The following is a 26,499-nucleotide window of genomic DNA, read 5'->3' on the forward strand; positions in this document are numbered from 1 at the left end:
GCAGCACTCTGGAAATGGCACACTTTATAATTATTCCAGTTCATCATTTGTAATAGCTGTCAGCACACACACACACACGTCATATCAAAGCAACTAGAGAGAGTTGCAAATAATCAGAGAATGAACACGTTCAGAAGGTACTTTGCTAGCTACTGTACTGCTTACTGGATAGTACTTTAGCTAAGCTTGTAATACCACCTACAGCATTAAAAACAACTAACAAAGACAGTAAATTAATTGTCAAGCAATTCAATTTTAAAGAGCTTGCCTAACAATAATATTTTTCTCTAACAATCTGACACCTAAAACAACTACACACTGAATTACAAGGAACAAACCAAAAATCAGTTTAGCATCCCACATGATCTATTTGTTTTAAACAATAATGCATTCTACTACATCTATTTTGGCACTTACTTGCCAATAGCAGATGTCTCTGTGCTGCAACCAACGTATCAAGCAGGAAAAGAGCTCCAATGCCAAGCAAATGGTAAAAGTTGCTCCTAAATTTCTTTTCTTCCCCCATCTTCGTTCATGTTGTACTGGGACAATTTTTTCTTTAATCCCATTTTCGCATTTCAATTTCATGCTCTAATTATAGCTAAGACTGGCCACAAGTTAAACACTGAACTGCTGGAATTTGGTGTACTGCCCATATCTAACTCTTCCTTTTTTCTACCCCTAAAACACCTGAAATGGGGACAAATACCAGCCACCTCTCTGGCCAGGCTGTAGAGGAAGGATTAGAGCATCCAGGTGGAGTGAGATGTAAATATGTCACAGCAGAGCCTACTGTCCAAAGACTATTATGTGCTTTTTTTCCCTTTTTGATATTTACATTTTTATATTACATATCTGAATGTTTATCACAGTAGCTTTAGAATAATATATTCTAAGGCACAGTATGCAGTTTGATGCTCCTCTCTTTACAGCTTTGAAAATCCCCTTATTGCAAAGTGGTCAAGAGGCTGACAACAGTCTTTTTTTCCTCCTCTATGATTTATGTCACAATAAATGTATAACTTCTCTTCATTCCCTAAAGGTATTCCTTAATGTTAGACTTATTTCAACCTCAGGACTGCTGAATCGTACTACAGGGAGAAAATGAGTTGAAGACTGAATTGTTATCCATCTTGAGGAATTCAGTCATATATCACAAATTGTCTCCTCCCTTTCCGCTAAAAATACAAGCCACAGTGTAAGTATTTCTTTACCAGAGAGGTCTACATTATTTTTTATATTTTCCCAGAATGTTTCATATGCACATTTCCAAGTCAATCTCTTCCCTAGAGGGTTAATAATTAGCAAGCTGACTTCCCCAGCTGGTTTTGTTCAAAGTGCCGTCATCCTCCTGAATTCAGTCAACATCTATCAGAAACAAAGACGTCAAACAAAACATATTAGGCTTCAGTATTCTCTTGTGAAGTTTTGGCCTCCAGCCAGAAAATTTTGTTATTTTCTATGTAAGCTTTATTTTTCTTTCCCTGACCAGCAGTTAGTATGGATCAAAAGAACCATTGCTTTAAAATGCAATCATAAAAATAATAAACACTAGCACTGATGTAGCCCTGTGCACCTTACGTTAAGGCTTGCATGTGCTTTGGGTGTCCTTGTATTTGGGAACACGCTCCAAAGTGGGCTTTCTGGGGTGCCAGCTTTTTTCAGCATCCCATAAATGTTCCTCTGTCTCCAGAGGGAGACAGAAAACCTCCTCACTGTGCTAGAGCTCTGTTTAAACAGCATTTCCAGAAACACTGAAGCATGTCCATGTGAGAATTAATTTTCTTCTTTCTGGTCTTCTTATCCAAATGGATTAAGTACATGCAATTTCAAAAAGGAAATTTTTAATGATTTTATGACCCTGGTAGAACTGGGGTCACCCATTCTAGCCTTTCTCCCAGCTTATAGCTTTGCTTTGAACATCATGGGCTTTGCAGCCTTTACAGCAGCTCTTGAACCAGATTTGGCCACAGATACATTCCAGCAGACCCACATGGAGCCGGGAACAGATATTTGTAAGTCTGCCAAAAACTGCCCAGTAAGTCAGTCATACCTCAGTGCTTTGAACCAGGCAGTTGCTGTGCAGGAAGTTGTTGTTCCTACCAACATCTTACAAAAGAGAAAGAAAGGGGAGCCTGGGACACTGCTGCCTCCTGTGCAGAAGTGAGAGCCGCTGCCTCTCCCAGCAGCCTGTCCCCACCTGAGGTCCAGTTCCAGACCAGCTGAGGCAACTGGACCACTGAAAGGTACATCACAGAGACCTCTTCGAAGTACAACCCAAGTAAACAGATCATCAGGGGTCCCATCACCTGGGTTTGTGACTTCTTTGGGGGAAACCAAAACCAAAGAGAGAAAAAGAAACAAAAGCAAAAATTAAAAAAAAAAAAGGGGGGTTATTTTTTGCATGTATCCTTTTTTTTTTGTGCTCTTCATGTAGTGATTCTGGGCCTTCACTTCCTTTACCCTGGTACCCAGGGCAGGCTGGGTGCCTGTGTCCCGCTGGCTGCTGTAATAGAATTGGATGATTCACCTTTACTCATTTTGGAACCATCTCTTCCTACCCTGAGGCAGACCACAAATTTAACCGGAGGTTAACCAGCGTGAGAGCCGACACATGCAGGATGCAGGGAACAACCACAAAACCACGGATGAAAGGCAGAGAACAGATTTAATCTCAATACCTTGCAGACCGGGGGATCTCCAAAGCAGCACCTGGGCAGAGGCATGCAAGCAGAGGACGCATGCACCGCAGACCAAGACAATCCTAGTTAGCAAGAGAATAAGAGTTCAGACTTACTGTTCTTGTCTGTATTTCAAGGGTTCACAAGCCGGCACAGTTTTTCACTTTCACGGTGCCTTGATCTTCTTCAACAGCAGAGTAGGAATCTCAGGCATGTTCAGGTGCCCGAGTCCATCACAGGCCTGCGTTATCTAAGTGGGGATGTTCTACTTGTCAAGTACATAAGACTAAACAAGAATTAATGTGATATATGTGTTTTCCAGCACCTCATGTGCAAGTCACTTGAGCATGTTTACAGCCCTTTACACCAATCTTCAGTTACTTTCCCACACCCAGCTGCATGGCATTTGTGTCCGCAGAGATGCTAAATTCTGGCTGTTGAGCACTTGTGTGGGTCAAAAGGCTAGAAGCTAGGTTTGGTCTAGAAGGCAGTGGTATGACGCATCAGCAGTCCCACAAAAACATACACACCAGTGTTTTTGGGTCAGGCTTACTCATCTTTACCCAGACTGAGCTGAAAGGGCCATCCGGCAGTGTTGTGAATCTATTCCCCAGCAGTGGTGGTAGATTGATTTGTTTATTTCTAAGTCACAGTTGTCCAATTTAACAGTCCACACTGCCATTGACAGTGACCCTGCCACTTATGTCAGCTGCTTATTGTTTGGCCCAGCTATTCCCATGGTTATCACATATTTTCTGCTGTGGTTTCACAGTCAGTTACTTCTTGTTCTAGTATTCCCAACTAGTAGGAATTACTGGTGATCAGCTCTTCCTTTCATCTTTCCTTCCATGAGGGTTTGGCTTTATACTACATCAAAGCAAGTGGGCAAGCAACCCGCAAGAGAAGCTGAGACTCACCCAACTTCCTCTTTACATTCTTTCAATCAGGAAAGAATGAAGAAAATTTATATGTAAGCAGCAATAGTTCAAATCCAAATCATCAACCCATACTAGATTCTGGAAGGTCAGGGGAGGATGGATGATCAAGGACAAGATGGAGAAAGGAGCCTACATTGGCTTTCCTTCCCTCTTCCATAACTTAACTGCACTGGGACACCCAGCCATGTGGTGCGTACGCTCCAGAGGTGCCGTGTTCCATGCAGCAAGGGACTCCAGGAGCCTGCAGCGAGAAAACCAATGTCAGCTGCGTTCCTGGGTACGGTGTGTGGGGAAGAACCACTCTGCTATTTATACTGCAGCTATTTTAAACAGTGAAGTAGCTGCTGTTTCCGTAGGTATTCTATTAATCTGTTCTTTCCAGATGGAAAGCCTCCCGGAGCTGTTCTGATGCATTTCCACATTTAACTGAATGGTACCTTATGTTTTTTATAGCCACAATGTGTCCCATATGTGCAACTCCATCTTCAATATTTGCTTTTGAAACAACACTTAAAGTAATTCCATTTGTCTCTCAACATCATTTTCATCCCAGCAGGACACAATATGCGGCAGCAGAAACATTACCCTCTTACCTTTTCAGAAAGAATCCTTCTGATAGTCTTGAATATTAAATACCAGAAAATATAATGTCTAGATCATCTAAGCATTTCGGTAGGTGTCATATTCCAGATACATAATAGGTAAGCCTGCTAGCATCAGAAGAAACTTCCCAAAAGAAACTAGTACAGATAAAGCAAATGTATGCGTAATCTGTGCTAGGACCATAACAAATGAAGCCTTACACGACTTAGAATATTCTTTCACTGTATATTGAAAGTTTATGTACTCCATCTCATTGTCAGTGTTCAATGTTAGGGATTCTGCTTGCATACCTGAATGAACCTGGAAGCATCAAGCTCTGGGATGGAGTCCCAAATCCCGCATCGGTGAAGCCACGCAGCCCAAAACTGCTGATGAGGTGGAGTCTGTCTTATCAGCTGGGTGCAAGCTTGCTTTTGGCTTCCAGCAAGGGCTTTCCAGGGGCTTCTCACCTACCACACACACAAAGTTTATGGCAGGAAGAAGTGGCAAAGCAGATTTAATCAGGTTGTGACTGGGTTCAAAGGCCTAAGATCATGCTTTACAACAAATGACCTGCACAGATAGCTTCACATACTCGATGGGATAATTTTCAGTGTTCACTAAAAAAATGAAAGAAAAAATACAGAGGATTTTCTGTACAGCATAAATGGAAACTTTTAATTTCTTAAGATGAACATCCATCTACAAAAATCTGAAAAGATACAGGGATAGTTTTGTTGTTCCAATGCATGGTCCGAGACGTCGACCCGGCTATTGCATTCTACCAGTCAGCCCAGTGGTGGTGGATGGCCTCCAAGCACCCAGTGACTGCCACCATGAGCTGCAGGCTGGCCACCTCTGCGGAAAGCAGATTGTCGGTGAGGCCTTTATGTGCGGGATTCAGAGAAAGCGTCTTCCCTATTTTTCCTGTGCCAGCATGCAGAGGAGAGTAACTTTTATCACACTGTGCATTTCAAGATTTATCTTGTATCTACAAGTTTCACTGTTGTTCTCACTAAAACTATGTTTTGAAGCATTTATTTCTGAGAACCACAGTGGAGATTAGTCTGCAGGCTGGGGTTAAGAAAAGAGTCGGATTTGTTACAATAGCAACAAGCCAAGGAACAAAAATAAGCATCAGAAATAAAGGAAATGGTAGTAGAAGCTTTTTCTCTATTATCTAGCTGTGCACTTTTGGAAATGATTGCAGCTGAGAATCACTGTGGTGGCTGTAAATGACCCTGGTGTTACCCACAAGCATGGCAGCAGGCTGGGCCTAGTGGCCTTCCCTGGACAACTGCAGTTCCTTCATCACAGGCAGATCGGGAAAGTCTACAAGAGCTGCAGTAATAGGAAACAAGATTATAAAAACTAAGGCTTTGAAGTGAGGCTTTATTACAAAACGATTCTCAATGCCCTTTTTTATGGTTAAGTTTCTAAGATGAGAATCCAAATCACAGTCATTCTGCATAAAGATAACGGATATAGAAAGGGATCAGCAACTTTTAAGCTCTGAGCAACTTACAGAATAAATTGAGAGAAGGAGAAAATAAATCTGCTTTCCACAGTGCTGTGGAATGATTACTTATGCAATGGATACTTACAATGTCTAATAATTTTCATTTCCATGTCTTCATTTTCCTTTTCCCACGTAAATTAGTAAGTAAATGCCTGCATTGATACAGTCAAGAAAGAAAACATTAAAACAAATCCATTTTCACTAGAGACCTGGCTGGAACATTTTCAGTCAATTACCTTTCCATCAAAGGGATCAGAATCAAAACATACCACAAAGATTTATTTATTTATTTATTTATTTAATACTCGGGAACCCAAGCGGATTTTCCCGTCACTCACCAAACAAAAGAAAAACCCACAGACGAACGTAAGGACTTGCATTATCCCATTCCGTACATTTGAATGCATCCCATTAAAGTTGTTGAGAATGAACACTGAGACTTGGAAAGCCTTCTTAACACAGCTTTGTGATGTTGCAGACACGGCTAAAACCTGACGCTGATATTCGCAGTTCTGTGACTTGAGAGTTTTGCTGCTCATTTAATTAAACTTCTAAAGGATCCGGAGCAGATCCCTCTGATTTTTTTTCTCTTGCACAGCTCATTTTGCCAGTTTTGTGTCTACCACTACCATCTACTGGCTAAACCGAGACTGACTCTGTTTCCAAGCACCAAGATCAACCTGAATTCATACCATCCCAGAACAGCGTAATGCCTGTGAATTTGCTCCTGATGGTTACTTACGCATGAGGGCTGCATCAGATTGTAAGAGATCAGCGCTGGCTTGCAGGGGTTATAAATCAACATTCCACTGATTACCAAAGGAAATATTATTATAGCTCAAGAAGAGGCCTCCTTTTTTCTTTTTTTTTTTTTTTTTTTTTTGAGCTGAGGATTTAGAGCCCAGTTGCTGAATGTGTGCAATTTAGCTTTTAACCAAAAAATTCTGCTTATGTATAAATGCCCTAGAGGAAGGGTATGCCACGGATTTCATTACAGTGGGTTTATTATTACAAGAGACTGAGGATGCCTGTTACTACACTGAGGGAGGGGCAACATGATGAACGGAAAAAGTAGGGGGTTAAATTAAACGGGAATTTGTGCAACGGTGCCCTGAGAACCAGAGTGGGTCAAGTCTCACAGAGCGTGCAAAAAACTTCCTTTTCCCTACACTGCCTCCAGAGTGTACTGCATGGATTTCAAGCAGCCCCACAGCTGGAAAGGCCTTTGCTTAGGAGTTATGTTGCCCACTTCCAACCTTGTGCCACAGCCCCTCGCTCTGCCTGGTCATGCTGGACATCTCCAGCACACGTATGTTCCCATTGCAGCCTCCTGTCCAGCTGGGATGTGACCGCTACGTCAGGCATCTCTTTACCTCAGAGCCATGCTGCAAGGCCTGCTAAAGGGACGTGGAGGTAAATTTTCTCCTGGAATGGAGTTTGCAAAAATAAGCACGTGGATTTTTTCCCAAACACTAATATCCAGTAGACAAGGTTTACCATACGTTGGCCTGAGTGTATCTCTCTCTGGTGGGGATACCCTTCCATCCCCCAAGCAAGGGAGTGGCATGAAATCATCTAACACTTCCCTTTCAGTAAACGCATTCAAAGAAGCTGGCATGGCAGAGGAAAATGCAGCATTCATTTGCCTGTTCAGTCTCTGATGAACCCAGTTCTTGGACATGGGAAGCACTTGGGTGCTAGCCATGGAAGCTACTGAGCTGCAGTCCATGTATCTCCACCCTGTCTGTGGCAGAAATGAATGGGCTCCCACACACCACAGCCTCTGCAGTCCAGCAGGAAAATTCCTGCAGGCCATCACTCATCCCTGGTGGCCCCAGCTCCCAGGGCTGCAGGGAACTGGCTGCAGACTGGGAGAATATCTGTGCATCAGCACCATGCTCCCATCCATCATCCTTACTGATGGTGCTGTGGCTCCTTCCTCCTCCCACCACCTCCTGCACACATGTCCTGGGGCATCCTCATTCGTGCCCTGGGAAACACTGGGGCCACCATGTGTGCAGAGACCATCTGCAGTGCCCAGGTCTAGGTCCAGCCATGCAGCCAGAGAGGAGGCTGGTGCAAGCTCTCCCTCTCCTACACAGGATGACTCGGTGCAAAGCCTGGGGACCGCTGTAACGAGACACTGAAGCCTGGCAGCTAATTACAGATGGGGAAAGATTCAAGAAAAGTTACAGCACAGAAAATAATTATTCACGCTTTAATTTTCCAGTTGAAATAACACAGTGAACCTCACTGCCAATATCATCAAAGTCAGCAGTAAAAACATAGTCACCACATACCCAGATCAGGAACAGTACAGAAGACCTCTGATTAAGGGAAAACAAATGAAAGCCATGGGTAAAAAAATCCAGAGCGAAGACTAGAAAGCAATCAATGATTATATTCTTGAGTGAATAATACCTTCCATTACAAAAGTTAAATGATGACAGATTTAAAAATAAATATTTAAGGGTCTGTTCCCTCAAAACCATTTCAAAGTAGGAAGAAAACACTGCTTGAACTATTTTTCCCTTAATGCAAGATCATCTACATCAGAGTCGATGTTAATCAACGATCCCTGTTTTGAGGTTAGGGTTATTTCTTACAGCGCTGCCCTTCAAATATATTTAAATGATACCTCAAGGAAAACTGATAAAACGCCTATGTCAAGTTTTGTGAAAAAATATACACCTTCATTAACCCCATCAAAAATCAGACCGGAGTCTGCGTAACTAGTAACAGCACTGTAGCCTGATAAATACACGTCCTCAGAGGCGACTGAGCTTAGTTTCACAAAAAAAAACATCCTGCGAGCCACTCTGCTTGCTGTGCCATAAGAAAGCAGCATTTACACACTTGTCAGTGAATGTGATAGAAGGGATTTGTTGGTTTAGGTTCCTCCAACTGTAGTTCAAATAGTTGAAATTTTCATGGGAAAGGGAGAGATGGTCCCAACCTTTTTTCTTCTTTTCTTTTGGTGGTAAAGAAGCTATTGCAGTTCACACATTATAAGCAGGAGATTATCTGGCAATCGTACTCAAAAGTTGCAGTCCACAAACTCTGATAGTGGACTTCACATAAAATCAGTCCCACAGATAAATCTAGAGGGCCGACCCCAAACTTTTAAAACATTACTGACGAGTAATGTATGGGATCAAACCACTAGATAAAATATACCCAGAAAAGCTATTTAGATTTTAGATGATGGAAAAATCTCAGATTAAGAACTTGTGATAGGTACACCCACAGAATTTAGCGAAAACAGTAAGTTGAAAATGATATTGGGATCAAAACCGCCTGCAGCTTCTTTGACAACATTTTTGAACAGTTCTGTAAACAAGCACTGAAATAGTCTATGTACTAAATAATTTTTAAAAATAGCCCTATACATAATTAGGACATGAACAAGCGATTTTTGTTGCTAGAATTGGCCATGTGAAATCTAACTAAAAGGCAGTCATACATTCCTGTGCATGTGCACAAACACTGTATAAAAACATTTCAGTTGGCCTTAGCTGCTTGCTTAATTCTGAGGAACGTACCTCCATCTTAGGGCTCTTGCGAAATTGTTAGAATGAGTCATCTTAAAACAAACAAACTAACAAACCCAACAATAAATGCAGCTCTTCGCGGCGGCTTTTAGAGATGACTGAAGGCACAGTAAAGCCCTTCTGAAGTAACTTTTCATGACTAACCATTTGTTTTTCCACACTGCAATAAAAACAAAAAATAAAGTCCCTGAAAACCTTCCAGGTATTTTGAGAGAGGCGGGTGGCAGGAGTCCCCCGGAGAGCAAGTGTTGCTGTCCTGGGCCACTGCAACTGAGGTAGTGGAGAGACCTGAGCTGGGTCCTTCACAACCATCAGGCTGCAGACCAACTGGTCTGTGAAATTCATCTCCTTCGTTAGCACCTTAGTACGAACACTGAAAGCGAAAATTGTCCTTCTGAGGGTCTGCTACATGGGGGCATAGGACTATAGCACCCTTTGGGAGCAGCACTGTGGCTCCCCCACGTATCGTCCTCAGCTGTTGAGAGTAGCGTCTCAGAAGAGCGTACACAAATACTGCTTGCAGAAATACTGTAGGTGAACAGTAAAGCAATTTATTACCATAACTTCAGCAAGATTTGTAACAGGGTTGGTTTTTTTTTTTTTCTTCAAACAGATATTGCCCAAAAATGTCTTTAAAAGAGGGATGGGATTCCATTTCTGAAATAACCTAGGTGAGAGATCACATAGTTAAATCTTTAACAGGACGCTGGACACACTTCAAATGAATATGTTAACTTCAGGATGACAAAGCCCATATGCCATTATAGCTCTAGACTAATTTATTTTATGACGTGAACTAGGCATCATGGGCCAAACTACCAAAACTCTGGCACCCCCAAGTAAAAAATGACTTCACCTCTCTGCAAGCTTGGAAATCCACCTGGCAAGAATCCACTCTCCGAAAAAAAACCTGTTCATTTTGCAGAAGGCATGGCTATTAAGAAAAAAATAATAATAATCTACCCCATTATCTTTGGAATATGTTTCAGAGTTCTGAAATTCAAGGCCGAATTTTAGCGATGGCTCATGAACAGATTCTGCAATGTGTAAAAAACGAATCACAAAAGCCCAAACGTTCCCATAGGAAAAAGTTGTATGAAAATTGCCTGCTGCTCTGGGGCCTCAGACACGACTGTTCCACGTGAGCGGCTGGAGGTTTATGGTGTGGGAGTATTTTCAGTTCCCCGCTTGTCCCAAAGGAGCCAATTTCTCCGTGGCTCTGCCTTATACCTTCATCTCATCCTGCCACAAAGCAAAAGCTCTCCAAGGTAGGGAGCCCCTACAGTGTTCATACCGACGGCTGCGAGGGTTTCTCTGGATACGGGTACTTGGAGGGACTCCCAGGGAGGAGAAAACTACTGTAGATCATGGAGTTTCACACAGAAGACGTGACCGCTTGCTACCTCTGATGGATTAATTGCCATCGCTTCTCTCAAAATCAGAAATGAGGATGCTTTCTTCCAAAGCAGGAACATCAGCGTTAATCTGTGGCAAATAGGCGTTTCTGACCCACAGTATCCTGCGGAAGAATCGGTTATTCTGTTTGTACAGGCACCACAGGAAAAGGGAAATGGCAGCCAGCATCACCAACGTCACGAGAACAGCCAGAGCTACAAGCCCACGGTATGATGCTGAAAGAGAAGGACAGAAATTGTTATTAAGCAAATATAGCTCTAATTACAGACAATTCTAAATATAAACATATAGATGTTTTATGGAAAACATATTATTACTCCTTATATGTCACGCATTTTAAATTACAGGTTTAACAGTGAAAAATGTGACCTCACAAAATATTGGCTCAAAATGTGTTATTACTCCTTATAAAAAAAATTAAGAAAGTACAGAAGCAACTTGCCTTTTTCAGAGGGTTCTGTTGCATCAATATCTGAAATAGAATCCAGAACTGTCATAAAATTATCCACAGAACTAACAAAAGTTACTATATATACTCAGTGTAAAATTGACACCGAGAAGACAATCTACCTAAAACCATCTAAGAGCAGGCTGTTCTTTGTTTAATTTCACTCATGTCAATGGGATTCCAACTGGCCAAGTTAAATATGACTTAATCTGTTATCTAAAATCCCTTAAATTTGGGGGAATATGTTAATTGACATTTGTGCAAGGATGAGCAGCCATATATATCCACTTTTTAAAGTACAAAAGCACGAGCAGAACTGTGCAGCGACCAGATTAATCGACCTGTTGGGTCCAACAGTGACTCGGGCATTTTGCGTGGGCTCTGGAGATCCTTCAGCTCTCTCTCAGAGCCGTGTTCCTACAGCGGCGATGCCCGTGCCGCGCTCCCGGGCTGCGCCTGCCCCTCCTGGGGGGTCTGTGGAGCTCAGCCTGATGCCTTGCACATGGGCACCCCCACAACAGAAAGTCTACCGCAGCCGGCAATAACGCAACAGCTGCCCAGGTTGCGCAAAAGGAGGTTACCCTGGCTGGCTGTGGTTTTTACAGCTATTTTTTCCTAGTGCCACAGGACAGAATTATTGAAATGAAAACTAAGAGCAAGTAAATCAAGCAACAAGGAACATGTAAAACAATGGTTATAAGGACACAACTGCCTTCTTTTATGGAAGCACTTACCTGCATCCATTTTACATACAAATCCCTTTTTTTCTCTGCATGGAGATAATTGCCAGACTCCATCTGTGGTCCTCAGGCTGATACAGAAATTCCCTTTGAGATGGTCAAATTCAGGCTCCCTGATGCCCCAGTTAGAATAATTTAAGGGAGAACCATCAAACCAGGAGACTGTCTCATCTAAGGGCAGAAGTTATAAATCATTATAAAATATCACAGTATTTTGATAAATAGCTCTGTTTCAGTTGGACTTACCCTCACATGAAAAAACAACTGTATTATGGAATGCCTGGATTTTGTCTGTTTGGCCACTATATTACTTTTTTTTTTTTTTTTTTTTAAGGATTTAAAAACATCCTATGTAGTTGACACAGAAGAAAGCCTGTAGTGTTTCCTTAAGAAGAAAATAAAGGCGTTGACATGCATGCATACATATTGAGTATTCAGAATACTAATAGGTAATGATTACAGAAAGCTTGACTGGTTTTACTACATCAGGTAATAAGCAGCAAAAAAGAAATGATCTCAAAAGGTAACAGTGTTTTGGAAGATGGCTCGAGAAGCATTAAGATAACGAAAAACCAAACCAAGTTCTTACATGCAGCTCTCTTCCACCCAAAACTTACTGTCTGTAACAATCAGCACGTTCAACCAAACCATTTGCACAGAATAACCAAAACTGTGCAATTCTTCCAAAATGAAGGCATTTTCGTCTTCATCTTCAATAGTTAGAAGATGTGATCCTACAAATTAAACACAGAACAAATTTTCAAATAATCCACAACATTAAAATGTAACATTGCATTTCAGAAAGTTAGTATTATGAGCCTTAATTGAAAAGCTTGAAAAGTCTGGCTATACGTTATAAGTTCTTAAATTTGTAATTAATGTGAAAATGCTCAGGCTGATATAAAACTGTTCTCACATGATCTTAAAACAGGTTTGAAGGGAGAAAGATTCATTTTACACATTATTCCAGAAATCAATCTTTTCACGTGGAAAGGAACACTTTTTTGATCTACGTTGCCTCCAATTTCATAGTTGGCTTATGAGCTGCACTATCATTATCTCGAACTAGAGAAAATGCATGACATGATTTCAGTCATTTCAGAAAACATGTATTTTTCAAGATATCACGATGACATTTTGTAGCTACAAAATAATTACTTACCTTGATTTCTGCAGACTTCAGATGCAGTATCAAAACTTGTGCCCTGCAGAACCGTGGAAAAGCTGTAGCAACTGGTTTTGAATTTGATCCAGGGAACAGTTTTTTCTGAACATAAGCCTTTATGGGCAGGGAGTTTCTTTTCTGTGATAGAAATAACAGCACAGCTTTATTGGCACAACAACATACACGTTAATATAACATTCCACACGCTGTTTTGGAGTAATGCTAATAAGCACGTTACTGCGTTCTGCCTCCATTTTTCAAAGTGAAAATCTAGTGGCTGTATATATTTGCTTTAGCTGGTTTTACTTCTGATCAAAACCCTTGCTGGGTTGCAACAGCAATATACCGGGACGATGTAACCGGTACCGATGTGCAGAGGGAGTTACGAGCAAACTACGGGCACGTCAGAGCCCTCCGGGCTGCCCAGCGTCTCCCAGAGGGCTGGGGATTTCCAAGGACTGCAGAGTTTCTCTCCACTAAGAGAGGAGAGTCTCCAGCGTCCCCGGCAAGCAACCCGCTGCAGCAGAGAGTCCCGCTGACTCAGGGCAACTCTACAAGCTCACTCTGCGATACTCAGCATCACTTTTGGGCAGTGCTGTAGATTCACCTGCGTTCCCTACGGCCTCACATGCCTCCTACTTTGCTACAAAACACATTTTTTTTAAAATTAAGTAAACCTTAGGCTACATATGATTACATAACTTGGCAAACAAATTAGAAAATTATTCAGCTGCAATACAAAAAAGCATGCTACGGAATAATTTTTGTCTCGAAGGATCCCAAAACAGCTTTTTCACAACAGATCCAAAAGCTATAATAAGCTGTAGGCGAACCCCTGGTGATCAATGCCACCGAACAGGAACTATTTTGAGAACGGGGTGCTGCCAAAGACTCTGCAGTCCTGGACTGAATGGAGTTCCAGACCTGAACTCCGGATTCAAGTGAAGCCCAGGTAGTTAACTGACAGAGCACTGCAGGAAACACGAGATATTTTAGGGTACAGGAAAATATTCTTATCTTTATGAAAAAGGTTGCAAAATCTTTTATGTGCAATCAGTGAAGATGTGACTCTAATTTTTCACTTTCCTCTAAATGCTTCCCTTCTCCCAACCCACAGTTAATTGCAGCGAGCGGAATTTATTTCCCTTCGAGCTAGGTTATTAGCAATCATCATTTTTCACAGATGATATAGCGTTCACTGAAGAGACAGAGTAAGTCATTTTACTGTTTCTTTTCCATTATGAAAGTTCTCTTTCCATTCTCCTACGGACCAGACCTGATGGCCAATATTTTATGGGGAAAAAATGGTTTCACAAATAGGAGATACAGCAAGGAAATGCCAGAAATATACTTCAGTTTTAAATAATACTATCATCATTGCTTAACCTCAAACCAATTAATTTCCTTTCACATACTTCCACTGTCAAGACACCCATTTGCAGCTGCAAAGATTTAATATAACACTTCACTCCGACTTACTTGGTGGCACATGGCAAACTGCTCCTTGCAGAAGTCGCTCACAGTTAGCACTTCTCCAGTGCCCCGAAGTATCAATGTAAACGCAGCTGCCAAAGGCCTGGGACTCGTCGTCTTCCCAGAAGGTAAACAAAGACCTAGTCCCATCCGACCATTCAAAGTGAAGCCCGTTCTGCCAAGACAAATGTCAGATTATCTTTCTGACATGCTTTAGCACCATACAAATTCATCTTCTTGTGGTGGCATCCACACCAGGTATTACAGAATGTCTTTGATGTCTCCAAAGGCTGGGTAGATCCAGAAGGATCTACAAAAGACAGATCCAAGGATCCTCCCAGCTTACTTCTGGGAGACCACAAACTACATCTAAACTGCTGTTTTCAGCAAGTGGTTATTTGGGCCATTGAGCAACTACAAATGAAACAACATCATTTCAATGTTGACACTACAAGAGATTTTGTGTGTATGTGTTTTTAAATGTTTTCTGTGGCTTTTAGTTTTCAGCAGTTATTGCACCAAACTGGCTCTCATTAGATTTATACATTATGTTGCAAAGAAATGGTTAGGGCTCAAGCTTTCCAGGGTTTCATTTCCAGATGCAAAATTCCTGTGACTTCAAAATAATGACACAGCTCATTAGCCTGTTACTGGAAAAATTCCTTTGCAGCATCATATTCATAGCCAGGGGGTCCACTACGTACATCCGAAGTGAAGAGCCCGATCCAGTGGTTGAATCCCAGCCGATTCACGATGACGGTGAGGAAAGCCTGGTGGTACTGGTCTGCAATGCTGACCAACTCCGCGCCATTTGCCATGCAGGCTTTTAAAGCTGAAGACCACGTAAAATTCCCACGTATTAGTTTATACGTTCTGTTTCCATATTCTAAAGTATCTGGGACAGGGTACATTTCAGATGCATTGATGACATGTCTGGATGTGTCTGTTATAAACAGAAAGAAAGGACTGATTTATTTTTTAAAACAGACAGCTTGCACGTAGCAGAACAGCTCCTAAAAAATCAGAACCATCCTCAAAAACAAATCTAAAAATTGCAAGCTCCCTGGTTTCAGGAAGACACTGTGAACTTTAAAAAGAAACAGATGATGACTACTACAACAGTATCTGAAATTCCATCACAGCACAAAACATCACAGGAGTCAATGAGTTTAATGTATAACACACAAAAAATACAGAAAAGAAAACCTGGATGGAGTTAGTTCCACTGACTGGATCTTTGAAGGTCAGTAAGAAATCACCTGGGATCTGGGCACATCCCAAGTGACCCATAGCAGTGGGCTGCAGAGGACTCTTATCCTAGATACCTTGCATCTAATTTAGATTACCTTTTTTTTTGACCCATTATTTTTAATAATTTCCAAGATCAGTTTGCAGCACAAAGGCTGGCCTCCCAAATAATTGTACTGGCACAACCGAGAAGATGACAAACTGTGGCTCGTGGTACAAGTGCACGCTTGGGAGCTTCTTGAGCTCATCTCAACGTGGGGAAGATCACAGTATTGGCACTTAAAAAGAAATCCTCTGTGCAGGAGACTTAAATCACTTTTTGGTGATAAACTAACACCGCAACATCCAAAAGAACATGAAAGGAAGAAGAAGACTTTTTAGATTTAAGAAATAAAGAGAGAGAGAATCTCCCATGAGAAAAAAATCAAAAGACAGAGACCATCTCCCCCCCTGCCCTGTCTGCGATGCTGCTGTGCTGGCTTTGCTACAGGAGGCAAATGCCTTAGCTAATGCGTATGAATGCCCACAATATAGTTTAAACAAGACTATAAAAATGCCTCAATTTTAATCCTCTTTGTCAGTTTGGATTAATTGCTTCTGTCTGTAAAGCTCCTCTGTGATTACAAAATGAAGTGGTTGCTTTGCTACGAGGTGGAGTGTTTTTAGACTTGGTTCCTTTTATGACTAATGGAGGAGGAGTGTTAACAGGCATCTTAAAATAGTAAACTGATTTATTATTTGTCATTCACAAATAATTTAAAATTACAAATTTCTAAGCAAGAAAAAGTTCTGCTCTTGAGCTAAGTGAAGCACTCTATTTTGTTCCAGCTTTCAGTGCGTGTCACTGCCTAAAGAAAGAAAAGGCAGGCAATGCAGTCAAACGCTGACACAATCCTCACTCAAACATCACTAAGGGATCAGAGCCCAGTTCAGATCTCCTGCTGGTTTATTTCATTTTAGCCTCCTACAGAAAATAATTCAAAAAAAGGGAGATGGAATGTGGACAGCGTGGCAGAAGCAAAGCACCAGCTCATCTTTCCAGGAACTGACACATTTTTTTGGACATTTGAGCAAATCTAGCAGTTCACTACCACCAGCGAGAGGCTGTCACTGCTCCCTTCCTTGCTTCTCTGCTCTTCCAGCTGCATATTCCCATGCATGGGCCTGGTCTTTGCCTGGCCCTGCACTGAGTCAATGCAGCCTGGAAAAGCTGCACAAAATGACATCAATTAGGGGAAAGAAAAAAAAGGAAAAAAAAAAAAAAGAGGGGGGGAAAAGGAAAAAAAGGAGGGAAAAGGGAAAAAAGGGAAAAAAGGGAAAAAGGGAAAAAGGGAAAAAGGGAAAAGGGAAAAGGGAAAAGGGAAAAGGGAAAAGGAAAAAGGAAAAAGGAAAAAGGAAAAAGGAAAAAGGAAAAAGGAAAAAGGAAAAAGGAAAAAGGAAAAAGGAAAAAGGGGAAAAAGAGGAAAAAGAGGGAAAAGGGAAAAAGGGAAAAAGGGAAAAAGGGAAAAAGGGAAAAAGGGAAAAAAGGGAAAAAAGGGAAAAAGGGAAAAAGGGAAAAAAGGGAAAAAAGGGAAAAAAGGGAAAAAAAGGGGAAAAAGGGGAAAAAGGGAAAAAGGGAAAAAGGGAAAAAGGGAAAAGGAAAAAGGGAAAAAGGAAAAAAGGAAAAAAGGAAAAAGAAAAAAGGAAAAAAGGAAAAAGAAAAAAGGAAAAAAGGAAAAAAGGAAAAAAAGGAAAAAAGGAAAAAAGGAAAAAAGGAAAAAAAGGAAAAAAAGGAAAAAAAGGAAAAAAAGGAAAAAAAGGAAAAAAAGGAAAAAAAGGAAAAAAAGGAAAAAAAGGAAAAAAAGGAAAAAAAGGAAAAAAAAGGAAAAAAAGGAAAAAAAGGAAAAAAAAGGAAAAAAAAGGAAAAAAAGGAAAAAAAGGAAAAAAAAGGAAAAAAAGGAAAAAAAGGAAAAAAAGGAAAAAAGGAAAAAAAGGAAAGACAGACAAAAAAAAAGAGGAAAGTTTTCTGCTGAATTAGCGTGCCGGACTGCCTGATGGTTTGGGAGAGAGCCATGGGTGTCACACTGGGTCCAGGACTGGTCCCTTCACCCCCAGGAGCACCCTGCAGTGCACGGGCGGGTGGGCAGCACCAAGCCTAGGGCACAGCGCGTCCCCCCAGCCCCACCAGGCTTTGACCAGGGCCACTCATGCTCACCCAGCTGGGAAACGTAAGGGGGGTCCCGAGCACCCACTGCAGCCCCAACATCCCGAGAGCCCTGCAGCGTGGCCGCCCCAAGGCAACAGTTTTCCTTCCTGCCTTTTAACAGCTTTTCCATCTGTCTGAAGTAGCAGCAAAGGGTTAAAATACAAGTGTTTGGGAGGTAAACGAAACAAACCAGCAGGAAAATGCATTTATTTATCTTTTCTACACAAAGTGCAGGATTACTCCGGCACTCCCCGCAACTGTAGTTCACAATAAATGATGTCAAACACGGCTATGGTTTGCTAGAGCTACATGTGAGCACTGCCCAAAGCTTGTATTTGTTTATTCTACTTCTCCAGTCGCCCTCCCTCACCCCCTTGGCAGCCAGCAGGGGAGCATTGTCTCTTTAGAGCCAGGGGGATATATAAAGCTGAGCCACCTAAAACCACCCCCCGGTAAGTACAGCAGCCAAGGACAGTCCTTACAGGCTCAGATTACAGCCCTCCCTTTGCTTTAGGGTTAATAATTTGCTGCTGGTCTATTTTGGGACCAGCTCTGGCAGGTTCCCGCAGCTCTGGGACGGGCTCTGAAGCCGCCCAGGTGCCCTGGGGATGGGCGCCAGCGGCTCCCGAGCTGACAGGCAATGCTGGGACATGGCTTGAGGAAAGCAAACCACGCGTGTTCCCCGCAAAAGCTTCGTGCTTCTGGCAAGTCAACTTTAAGGTGACAGAATTAGAGAAGGGTGAAAAGAAAAGCCAAACTATCTATTCGATCCGCCAGTTGGTCCGTGCTGCTCACAGAAACACATTTTCTAGAGTCTATAGTGATCAATATTGCAAGTCCCACACCCTAACCAATTTTTTTAAAAAAAAAACAAACAATATTTTCATCAAAATTACCCTGTTTTGCCTTTTGTAATTTCAGGCTGTTACTCCTACTCCGCTCACAGAAAATGTGAAATTTAATCTCTATTCCAGAATCTAAGATATGCAACAGAAAGCTTAACATTAGGAAGAAAATTTAGTAACAAAGTTTTTTTTCAGAAATTACTTCTACATCACAGCTATTGATTTATTAAATGCCATAGAGCTAGTCTGTCTAAATATCAAAGTAGAACCATCTTAGAAATCTTTTCTGCTCCTGGTTTTATAAACGCCTATAACAAGCTGCTTCCAGATGAGAATAAAGTAAGATGAATTCAATATAGTAAGAAAAAAGGACAGAAGCAAAACAAAAGGAAGCCTTACCCTGTGTCTTTTGGCAGACAAACCCATAATTTTTCTGACAGTTTTCCAAGTACCATTTTCCCGTAAAATAAAAATTAGGGTTATTTGATACCAATGTACATAGTGGAAGTTGTTCTTGAGTGTTTGCACTGTTATAACGCTGTCTCTGCAATCAACACAGAACCTTATATTAATTAAAAAAGACGCTGTGTAAAAACAATGCATAATTATTACATTAAATTTAGAGGAATAATTACCTGGAAGTCACTATTATAAACATTTAGGTAGACCAATGAAAACTCCCAAAAATACAATTTGGAACAACAACCTCATAAATAAAAAGTCACAAGCTTTCACTGAACAAACTAAAATGCTAAGCCCAATAAGGACTAACCTGGCGTAAAACAATATATTAAAATATGAAATTCATAATCTTATCCCTAAGCTTTGCTCAGACCCAGCATATGACACTAACCATATAATTCAAACTTTGGTGCTTAAAAGCAATTGCAAGACAATGTGACTATAGCCACAAATTACCTAAATAACTCTTTCAATACTGCCCTTTTTGCTACCTCAAGTTACGCCCATAAATCTGTGCCCAGAGTTGTCTCAAGTTGCAAAAATCAAGAGAAGACTAAGTTACTGTAACAAGTTAGGCCTTGTCTTTGTGAAAGTCATGATTTTTATGGATAAAACGACTTCCCGCCGTCCTTAAACACCCAGGAAGTACTCACATCCACTACTTCAACTGGCGACCAGTTGGAATACGTTGGAGGGTTTTCATTCACCCATTTTTCATAATCGTCACTCTGGAAACCTATCCAAACATTAGTTTTCCGTCCAAATAGGTTCATAGTTATGAAAGCTACGAAATGAAAGAGAAATAGAATATAATTAACTGGTAACCACTTAGAGATAGGTGAAGTCTCTTCCAATATACTAAAGCACTGAAAAATTTAATTACTAATCAATGACATTACCTAGTTACTAGAAAGTAAGACCATGAGCAGCATTTCAGTGTCATCTAACTATAAATTCAGTTAAACTGATTAACTTTGCTTGGGTTCAGACCTAGTCCATTAACTAGTAAGTCTTCCAGAACACCTTAAGTATTAGTTCAGGGTACGGTCCCACTGAAAAAGCTTTTCTCTTTTTCAGTTGGAAATAAGATTTCTCACCTAAAGATTGCCAGCAAGATTCCTCCCACCTCCAAATAAGTGGTTTTATACATGGATGAAATTCAACCACAGATTTTTATGAATAGGGATTATAAATATTACTGAATGTGCTGGCACTTATTTCTCTGACAGTTCCAGCCTAGTGCTATGCTTATGTGCTATACAACAGAACAAATTTTTAAGTACTATTAAAGGATAAAAATCAGATTTCTTTCATAACAACGTGATGTTGCATTCATAAGATAGAAATTGTACATAGCAAAATTTTAAATGGGTATTCCATAATTTGTTTTTGTATTTCTAATGCTTGGTAGTAAGAACAATGGAAATATAATTACTCCTCAAAACGCAACTGTCATATAGCTCAGTGGATAGTTGAATCTTTACATTTTGGGAAATTGGGAAAGAGAAACGCTAATTTATTTAAAGCAGAGGAACCATGAGTTCTGAGAGATCTTCTTTCCTAAATCTGCATCTAAGACGAAATTTTACCACAGCATCTTATCTAATGAAGACGAAATTTTATTTATTTATCAATATTTTCAGTAGTCAACCTTGTTCCAGTTCATCTTCAAGGGACGCGAGTGACCCTTCATAGCTACTGCAGAACTCTTGCGCAGAGTACCAGTTTCTCAGATGCTCTGGATCCTTCGGAATTTGTATCAAAAAACACTGTTTAAAAAAAAAAAAAAAAAAAGGCTTCTTTTGTTTTTCTCCAGTTTAAAAACTATTTATCAATCCCTAAGAGTGATCACGGATTAGTTTCTGTCCTGCAATGGACCACTCCAACATTGCCAGTATCAGTTTTCAGCTGGGATCAGGCTTGGATTCAAATCAGTTGTTTAAAGGCAAACACGATCGGGGTTATATTTATCCTTGTATTCACCACAGTTTAGCACCGGGATAAATCCAGACACCTCAATGCACGTTGCTATTACGGAACGTATGTATTTCATAGAAGCTTCATGAAATCATTGCCTTTCAACCTTCAATTGCAAATAGACTTTGGTTTATAATTATCTTTGATGAACCCTATCTGAAACAGCATCTTTCAGAGGATGGCAGCAGTTTGGGACCATTTAGTACAACAAGGGGTCAGAGATCTGTTTTGAGACCATAAAAGACTCTCAGAATTGTCGTAAGTGGAAAAGAGAAGACAGAGCAGGCTTTTTACAGCAAAAGCACAAATACACTTAGATAAATTTTGCATGTATCAGTATTCATTTCCTTCAACTGAAGTAAAATTTTTGACACCTTATTAAGACAACTTCTGTGTGCAAAGCTACTTAATAGCTGTAAACCTGTCAGTAGTTATAAACCTAAGGGCTCTGCTTTCAAAAAGTAAGAAAATCTTCAAACGTTGAATAATCCTTAAGAAACCCAATTTCTGTCAGAAGTGCGGAATGCATTTTGAATTATCAAACAACAGAAAAAATGTTTTACCTTGAATCCAAAGTGCAGCCAGCCTTTGGGACACATTCCTTGTTGGTTTTGATCTTTTGGAGTCTCTTTCTCTATTTTCCATGCAAATTTACGCTTACAAATACAGGGAAGAGAGACAGTACAGTTTTCATCACCCCAGAGTCCTGTGCAAAAAGAAAAATCACAGTTCAATATTGGCTTAAGAACTGGAAAGAGTTTTTTTTCTTAGCTAGCTTAGATATTGTTAAGACAGTTACCCTTTAGTGGTTGAGTAAAACAAGATTCTGCATCAAATATATTTGGACATATCGCATGACAGTGGAATTGATCATCCATGGGATTCATACTTTTATTGCTACTTTGATTTTATTCAGTTAAACTAATTCCTCTGCGCTGAGTCACATAACATATGCCTCTATCATCACGTATTTTAAAAAAATACTTGTTATGCAAAAAAAAAAAAAAAAAAAGGAAAGGTATGGAAATGATGCCTTCCAGATAAAATAGTTTGACTTCCTTACATTGAAAATTGTTGGCAAGATCCAGCTACTGACATAAACTGCTGACCTGCTGAATACAGGCTGACCTGAAAATACATTTCCCAGTGGAACACAGTACATTCAAGTTGTTGACCAGCTCCCATCTGCTGGCCAGCTGCTGGGGGAGGGTGGGCATCCCTTCCTTTTATCCGATACTAACTACAGTAACGTAAAACCCAAGCATTCGAAAGTCATGAATCAAACCCCTGAGATTATGTGTGGGAAAAAAAGAAGGTTTTGCATTTTTTCAGTTTTGGCTCTCAAGGATGGGATTACAAGAGTGCAACTGCATTAATTTTTTTCAGTCACAAATACCAAGCTGGTTGTTTTTTCTTTTCATGGAACCTGACATGTTTACTTTACCATAAGACTTGCAGATCTTCAGAAAACAGAGACTGACAGATGACAGAAATCACTGGAACCAGCAGCACTGTACATTTTTTTTTATTTCTTTAGCAAACTACAGAGCCATGTGGCGGTATAAAGCCAGCATCAAAACCATGGTACCCAAAAATCCCTCAGCAGATTGGCTATGGGATCAAAAATAAACTAGAAACCTGGGTATTTAAAGTTGTGTGCTGATAGAAAAACAGTTTATAAACGTAGGAAAAATTATTGCTCATCCATCTGGCTCATTTGGTTATGAGAAAACTGACTGCGAAAAGCAGCAGTGCATTAACATTTTTGCTGTGCCACATAACAGATTCTTAAGCAAAACTGAAGATTCGGTATCGCTGGAATCTTTATATTTTGACATTAGACTACCGGAATTATTAATATACTTTTAAATCCTATAACCTAGTCTGAGCACATTCATGATATTTTAATATTCTTTTTTTAACCACAGAAGCAGTTATGCAAATTATAACCATGTAACAGGACTATGTAATGCAGTACCACGTAATAGGGATTGCATTTCTTGAAAGCAATTAAAAAAATATAAGCCCTTTGGCCAACAACAGAATCAAGTCACAACTCCTGCAACAAAAGGAAACACAAAATAAACCTGTTTGTGATGAAATGAAGCCGCATCTTTTCCCTGGTTTCTGCGGATCTCTCTCCCTCCCTTCATTCCAGTTCTGGTATGTTACTGGTGATTCATCTCTCCAGCTGCGCAGAAACGTTAAGAGCATAGTTACACTTTTTCCTACCCTTACCTAAAAACACAACCTCCATTAAAAGTGTTTGTAAGCAGATACAGGGTAGGAAGTGCCCCTTTATTAACTAAGCTTTAAAGAAAGACAGCCAACAACAACAAGGCTGATGTTCACGTCTTGGGCTTGTGTCTTTTATACCCCTTTTAGGAGAAATACTGTAACATGGAGATAAATTCAGGGCAATATATTCTGAACGATATTTACATGAGAACTGAAGTTGTCTCTTGAGTATCCCCCTCAGCCATCACACGCTTTAGCCCATCAGACTGAACGGCAACCTGTAAACGGGGCACGCCAAGTACAACTCCCAGCAGCTGAAGCATAGATATTCTTACCGAAATTCATTGCTGAGGTTTTCTGCGTGCAATCCAATCCACCAGTGAACGTCACTATTTGATAGCTATTAAAAAAAAAAAAAAAGTTTTGCCACACATTTAATTGTTGTTGCCTTCTTCCTAAAGCATCAACAAACCCCTAAAATCAGGTTGCTGGTTTTCAAATGAATAGCAACTCCCTTGGGTTCCAATGGCAAGAACAGGTGCTAAACCCTGCCCATGTTAGTTTATGTCACTTCAGTAAGGTTATTCAGGTAAGTAGAGCACGATTTAGCCCCCAGTTTCCACTGGATTGATGAGGTATCTTCTGTAAAGTAGGAATTTATAGTTTTAGGAATTTACAGCCTATTTGGCTTGAAAAGGACTGTAGTCTTAGGCTAGAATTTGTTTTTCCCCAACTACTAGAAATAGACAAAAGCAAGTATTTCCTTTTAGCATTAATATACGGCTGGCTTTTAATGTTTCCAAATTAACATTTACTGATTTTGTATAGCTCATACGAGAGTTTCCTAGAGATGCTTTCCAGACTGATTGTTCTCCTGAAAGGTTCTAGACCTCCAGTCCTGAAGGGTGAAGTATTATGGTAAGTCAAAGAAATAATGTTATTCAAAGTTATTATTGCTGTGCTGACTTGATTCTGCCTTAAACTATGAACAGACTTCACTGTCAGGGTCAGCCCCTCCATAGTCGCAGTTTTGGGGTCTTTGGGAAAGAGCCAACAAAGTTCTGAACGTGCAGGACACTGGAAAAGCCACCCTGGCTCTGGGAAGCGCTTATTTTTTCACCACATATGAAACAAACCTTTCTTTTTACTCCTAATTACTTTCCTAACTTTGGGATAGGAAGCTGCTCTTTGCTCCTCTTGGGTATTCTGAGGCAGGCTGACCGACCTGCTCGTTAGCTGAGATGATGCTGCAGATTCTGAAATGACTTGCTTCGCTAAACGGCGCTTCAGGGAGGGATGAGGGAAATGAAGACAACGAGAGAACTATTTCTGAAGTAAAACGTCTTTCGGATTTTACCTGGAGCAACAGGCAGCCAGATACTCCAAAAGATGCCTCAGAAAATAACCAGTTACTGCACGAGGGTTTATTTTTTTCAGAGAGGTAGTTTTTATTACCTTCTTAATTTTATTTTGAATAAAGGCTTGCTCAGCAGAAGAATTTATTGTTGCCATTCCACTACGAAGCCAGCCACAGACAAACTCATAGGTTTCCCAGTCTGTAGGACTGACATGGAAAAGATATTCTGCTCCTTGATAATACAACCACGGCAGCTCTAGAAAACAAGCAAAAGAGTCAGTGCTGTGCAGGGGTAAAAGCTCATTTCAAATCTCATTCTTTGTGACCCCCGTGGCCCGCCTTCAGCCACACGTCACGGGACAAATATGCCACAGCAGAACCATATCTGACGTATCAAATTACGGAAAAAAAAAAAAAAAAAAGTAAATTTTGGGTTTATATTCTATCCTGTGACACTGCAGTAATGTTAACAGGGTTGCCCAGCCTTTGCAAAAAGGCAGTTTGAATGCGATGGAGAGGTTAGTGTAGTCCTGTGCTTAGTACAGGCAACGTTCCTTTACCTAATCTGAGTAGTATCTGATGTTTCAGTGTTCCTAAACAAAAGGAGGGGCAGATTTTGATTTGTAGCAACAAGCTCCTACAGAGTTCCTTCATGTAAATTTTTAACTTAGAACATTTTAGCTATTTTATTTTTATCAACAGCTTAAATTATATTTCCAAATGATAATGTTTCAAGATGTGAAAAAAAGAAAATGTTTTCATACCAGCTATGTACCAATCCGGATTCTTTGGTTTAACACCTGCAAAAATACATAAATAAATTAAAACATTGCTGATTAAGAATGAAGACAGATATTTCACTGAAATTGCTTTCTCACCTGGTAAGGATTTAATCAAAATAATGAAGAATATTGCTATTCTCATTCAGGGACAATAAAGAAAGGAGTTAAATGTGGAATCGAATAAAATAATTGCCACGTGTACTAAACAACATTTTTAGTAACCTTTATAAATAAGAACTTTGACTAACTCCTGCCAACTAAGTGCTAATCATTGCTATCCATTTTTAAACTGACTGCACATACCAGACCTGTTAACTGGCCAACAAACCCTAATGGCCACATACAGCTGTGCCATGATTTCATGCAGAAGACCAATGAGATCCAGATGTGGCTGAAAAGTAGGCTTTTAGATATTTTGTTTCCTTGTCTCTCATGAATTGCAAGTAATGGGTATGACAGAAAATGTACGTTAATTGAAATGTCACCTTTTGGTATTTTGCATATCCATTCACGCTTTTCACTGCAGTGTGCTGGAAAGACCGTTCTGTTTACTTTGAACGCACCACAGTTTCTTGAGTCATCTTCAACATACTTGCTTTCCAAAAATGAAGACAGAACCTGAAAAAAGCACATTCATTATCTTTCAACAACAATCCAAGATGAAGCATTTCAAAATCTCATTATGGAGAAAAAGGAAGGATGTGGAGACGCGTGTATGGTAAGAACATCCTAAGTAACAACTAGAGGACCACCTAAATCCAAAAAATAGGGTCCATTATCCCACAATGTTCTGTTCAAATTTCCCATTTTATATCAGACTCCTCCTTTGTAAAGATAATTGAATAGCTATGAAACATAACAAGTTTTTTACATGATTATCAGTGGTTACCCA

General features: G+C 40.3%; 1 protein-coding gene across 1 annotated transcript in view; it reads right to left on the reverse strand.

Annotated features, from left to right (window-relative positions):
* Positions 1-7,924: 7,924 nt before the first annotated feature.
* Positions 7,925-26,499, reverse strand: part of PLA2R1 (phospholipase A2 receptor 1) — a 42,411-nt gene continuing 23,836 nt past the window's right edge. Inside the window, exons 15-30 of the mRNA XM_054208917.1 lie at positions 26,093-26,225; positions 25,590-25,625; positions 24,924-25,081; positions 23,804-23,868; positions 23,318-23,421; positions 21,794-21,936; positions 20,905-21,022; positions 19,907-20,037; positions 19,191-19,335; positions 15,218-15,456; positions 14,520-14,688; positions 13,038-13,178; positions 12,493-12,609; positions 11,870-12,046; positions 11,130-11,159; positions 7,925-10,902 (exon numbers count right to left, since the gene is read on the reverse strand). Coding sequence (XP_054064892.1) covers positions 10,685-10,902; positions 11,130-11,159; positions 11,870-12,046; positions 12,493-12,609; positions 13,038-13,178; positions 14,520-14,688; positions 15,218-15,456; positions 19,191-19,335; positions 19,907-20,037; positions 20,905-21,022; positions 21,794-21,936; positions 23,318-23,421; positions 23,804-23,868; positions 24,924-25,081; positions 25,590-25,625; positions 26,093-26,225 — 2,124 coding nt within the window. The 3' untranslated portion in view covers positions 7,925-10,684. The remainder of the gene's footprint in view (positions 10,903-11,129; positions 11,160-11,869; positions 12,047-12,492; positions 12,610-13,037; positions 13,179-14,519; positions 14,689-15,217; positions 15,457-19,190; positions 19,336-19,906; positions 20,038-20,904; positions 21,023-21,793; positions 21,937-23,317; positions 23,422-23,803; positions 23,869-24,923; positions 25,082-25,589; positions 25,626-26,092; positions 26,226-26,499) is intronic.

The sequence above is a fragment of the Rissa tridactyla genome, chromosome 7 (assembly GCF_028500815.1).
Source record: "Rissa tridactyla isolate bRisTri1 chromosome 7, bRisTri1.patW.cur.20221130, whole genome shotgun sequence".
NCBI classification, from domain to species: domain Eukaryota; kingdom Metazoa; phylum Chordata; class Aves; order Charadriiformes; family Laridae; genus Rissa; species Rissa tridactyla.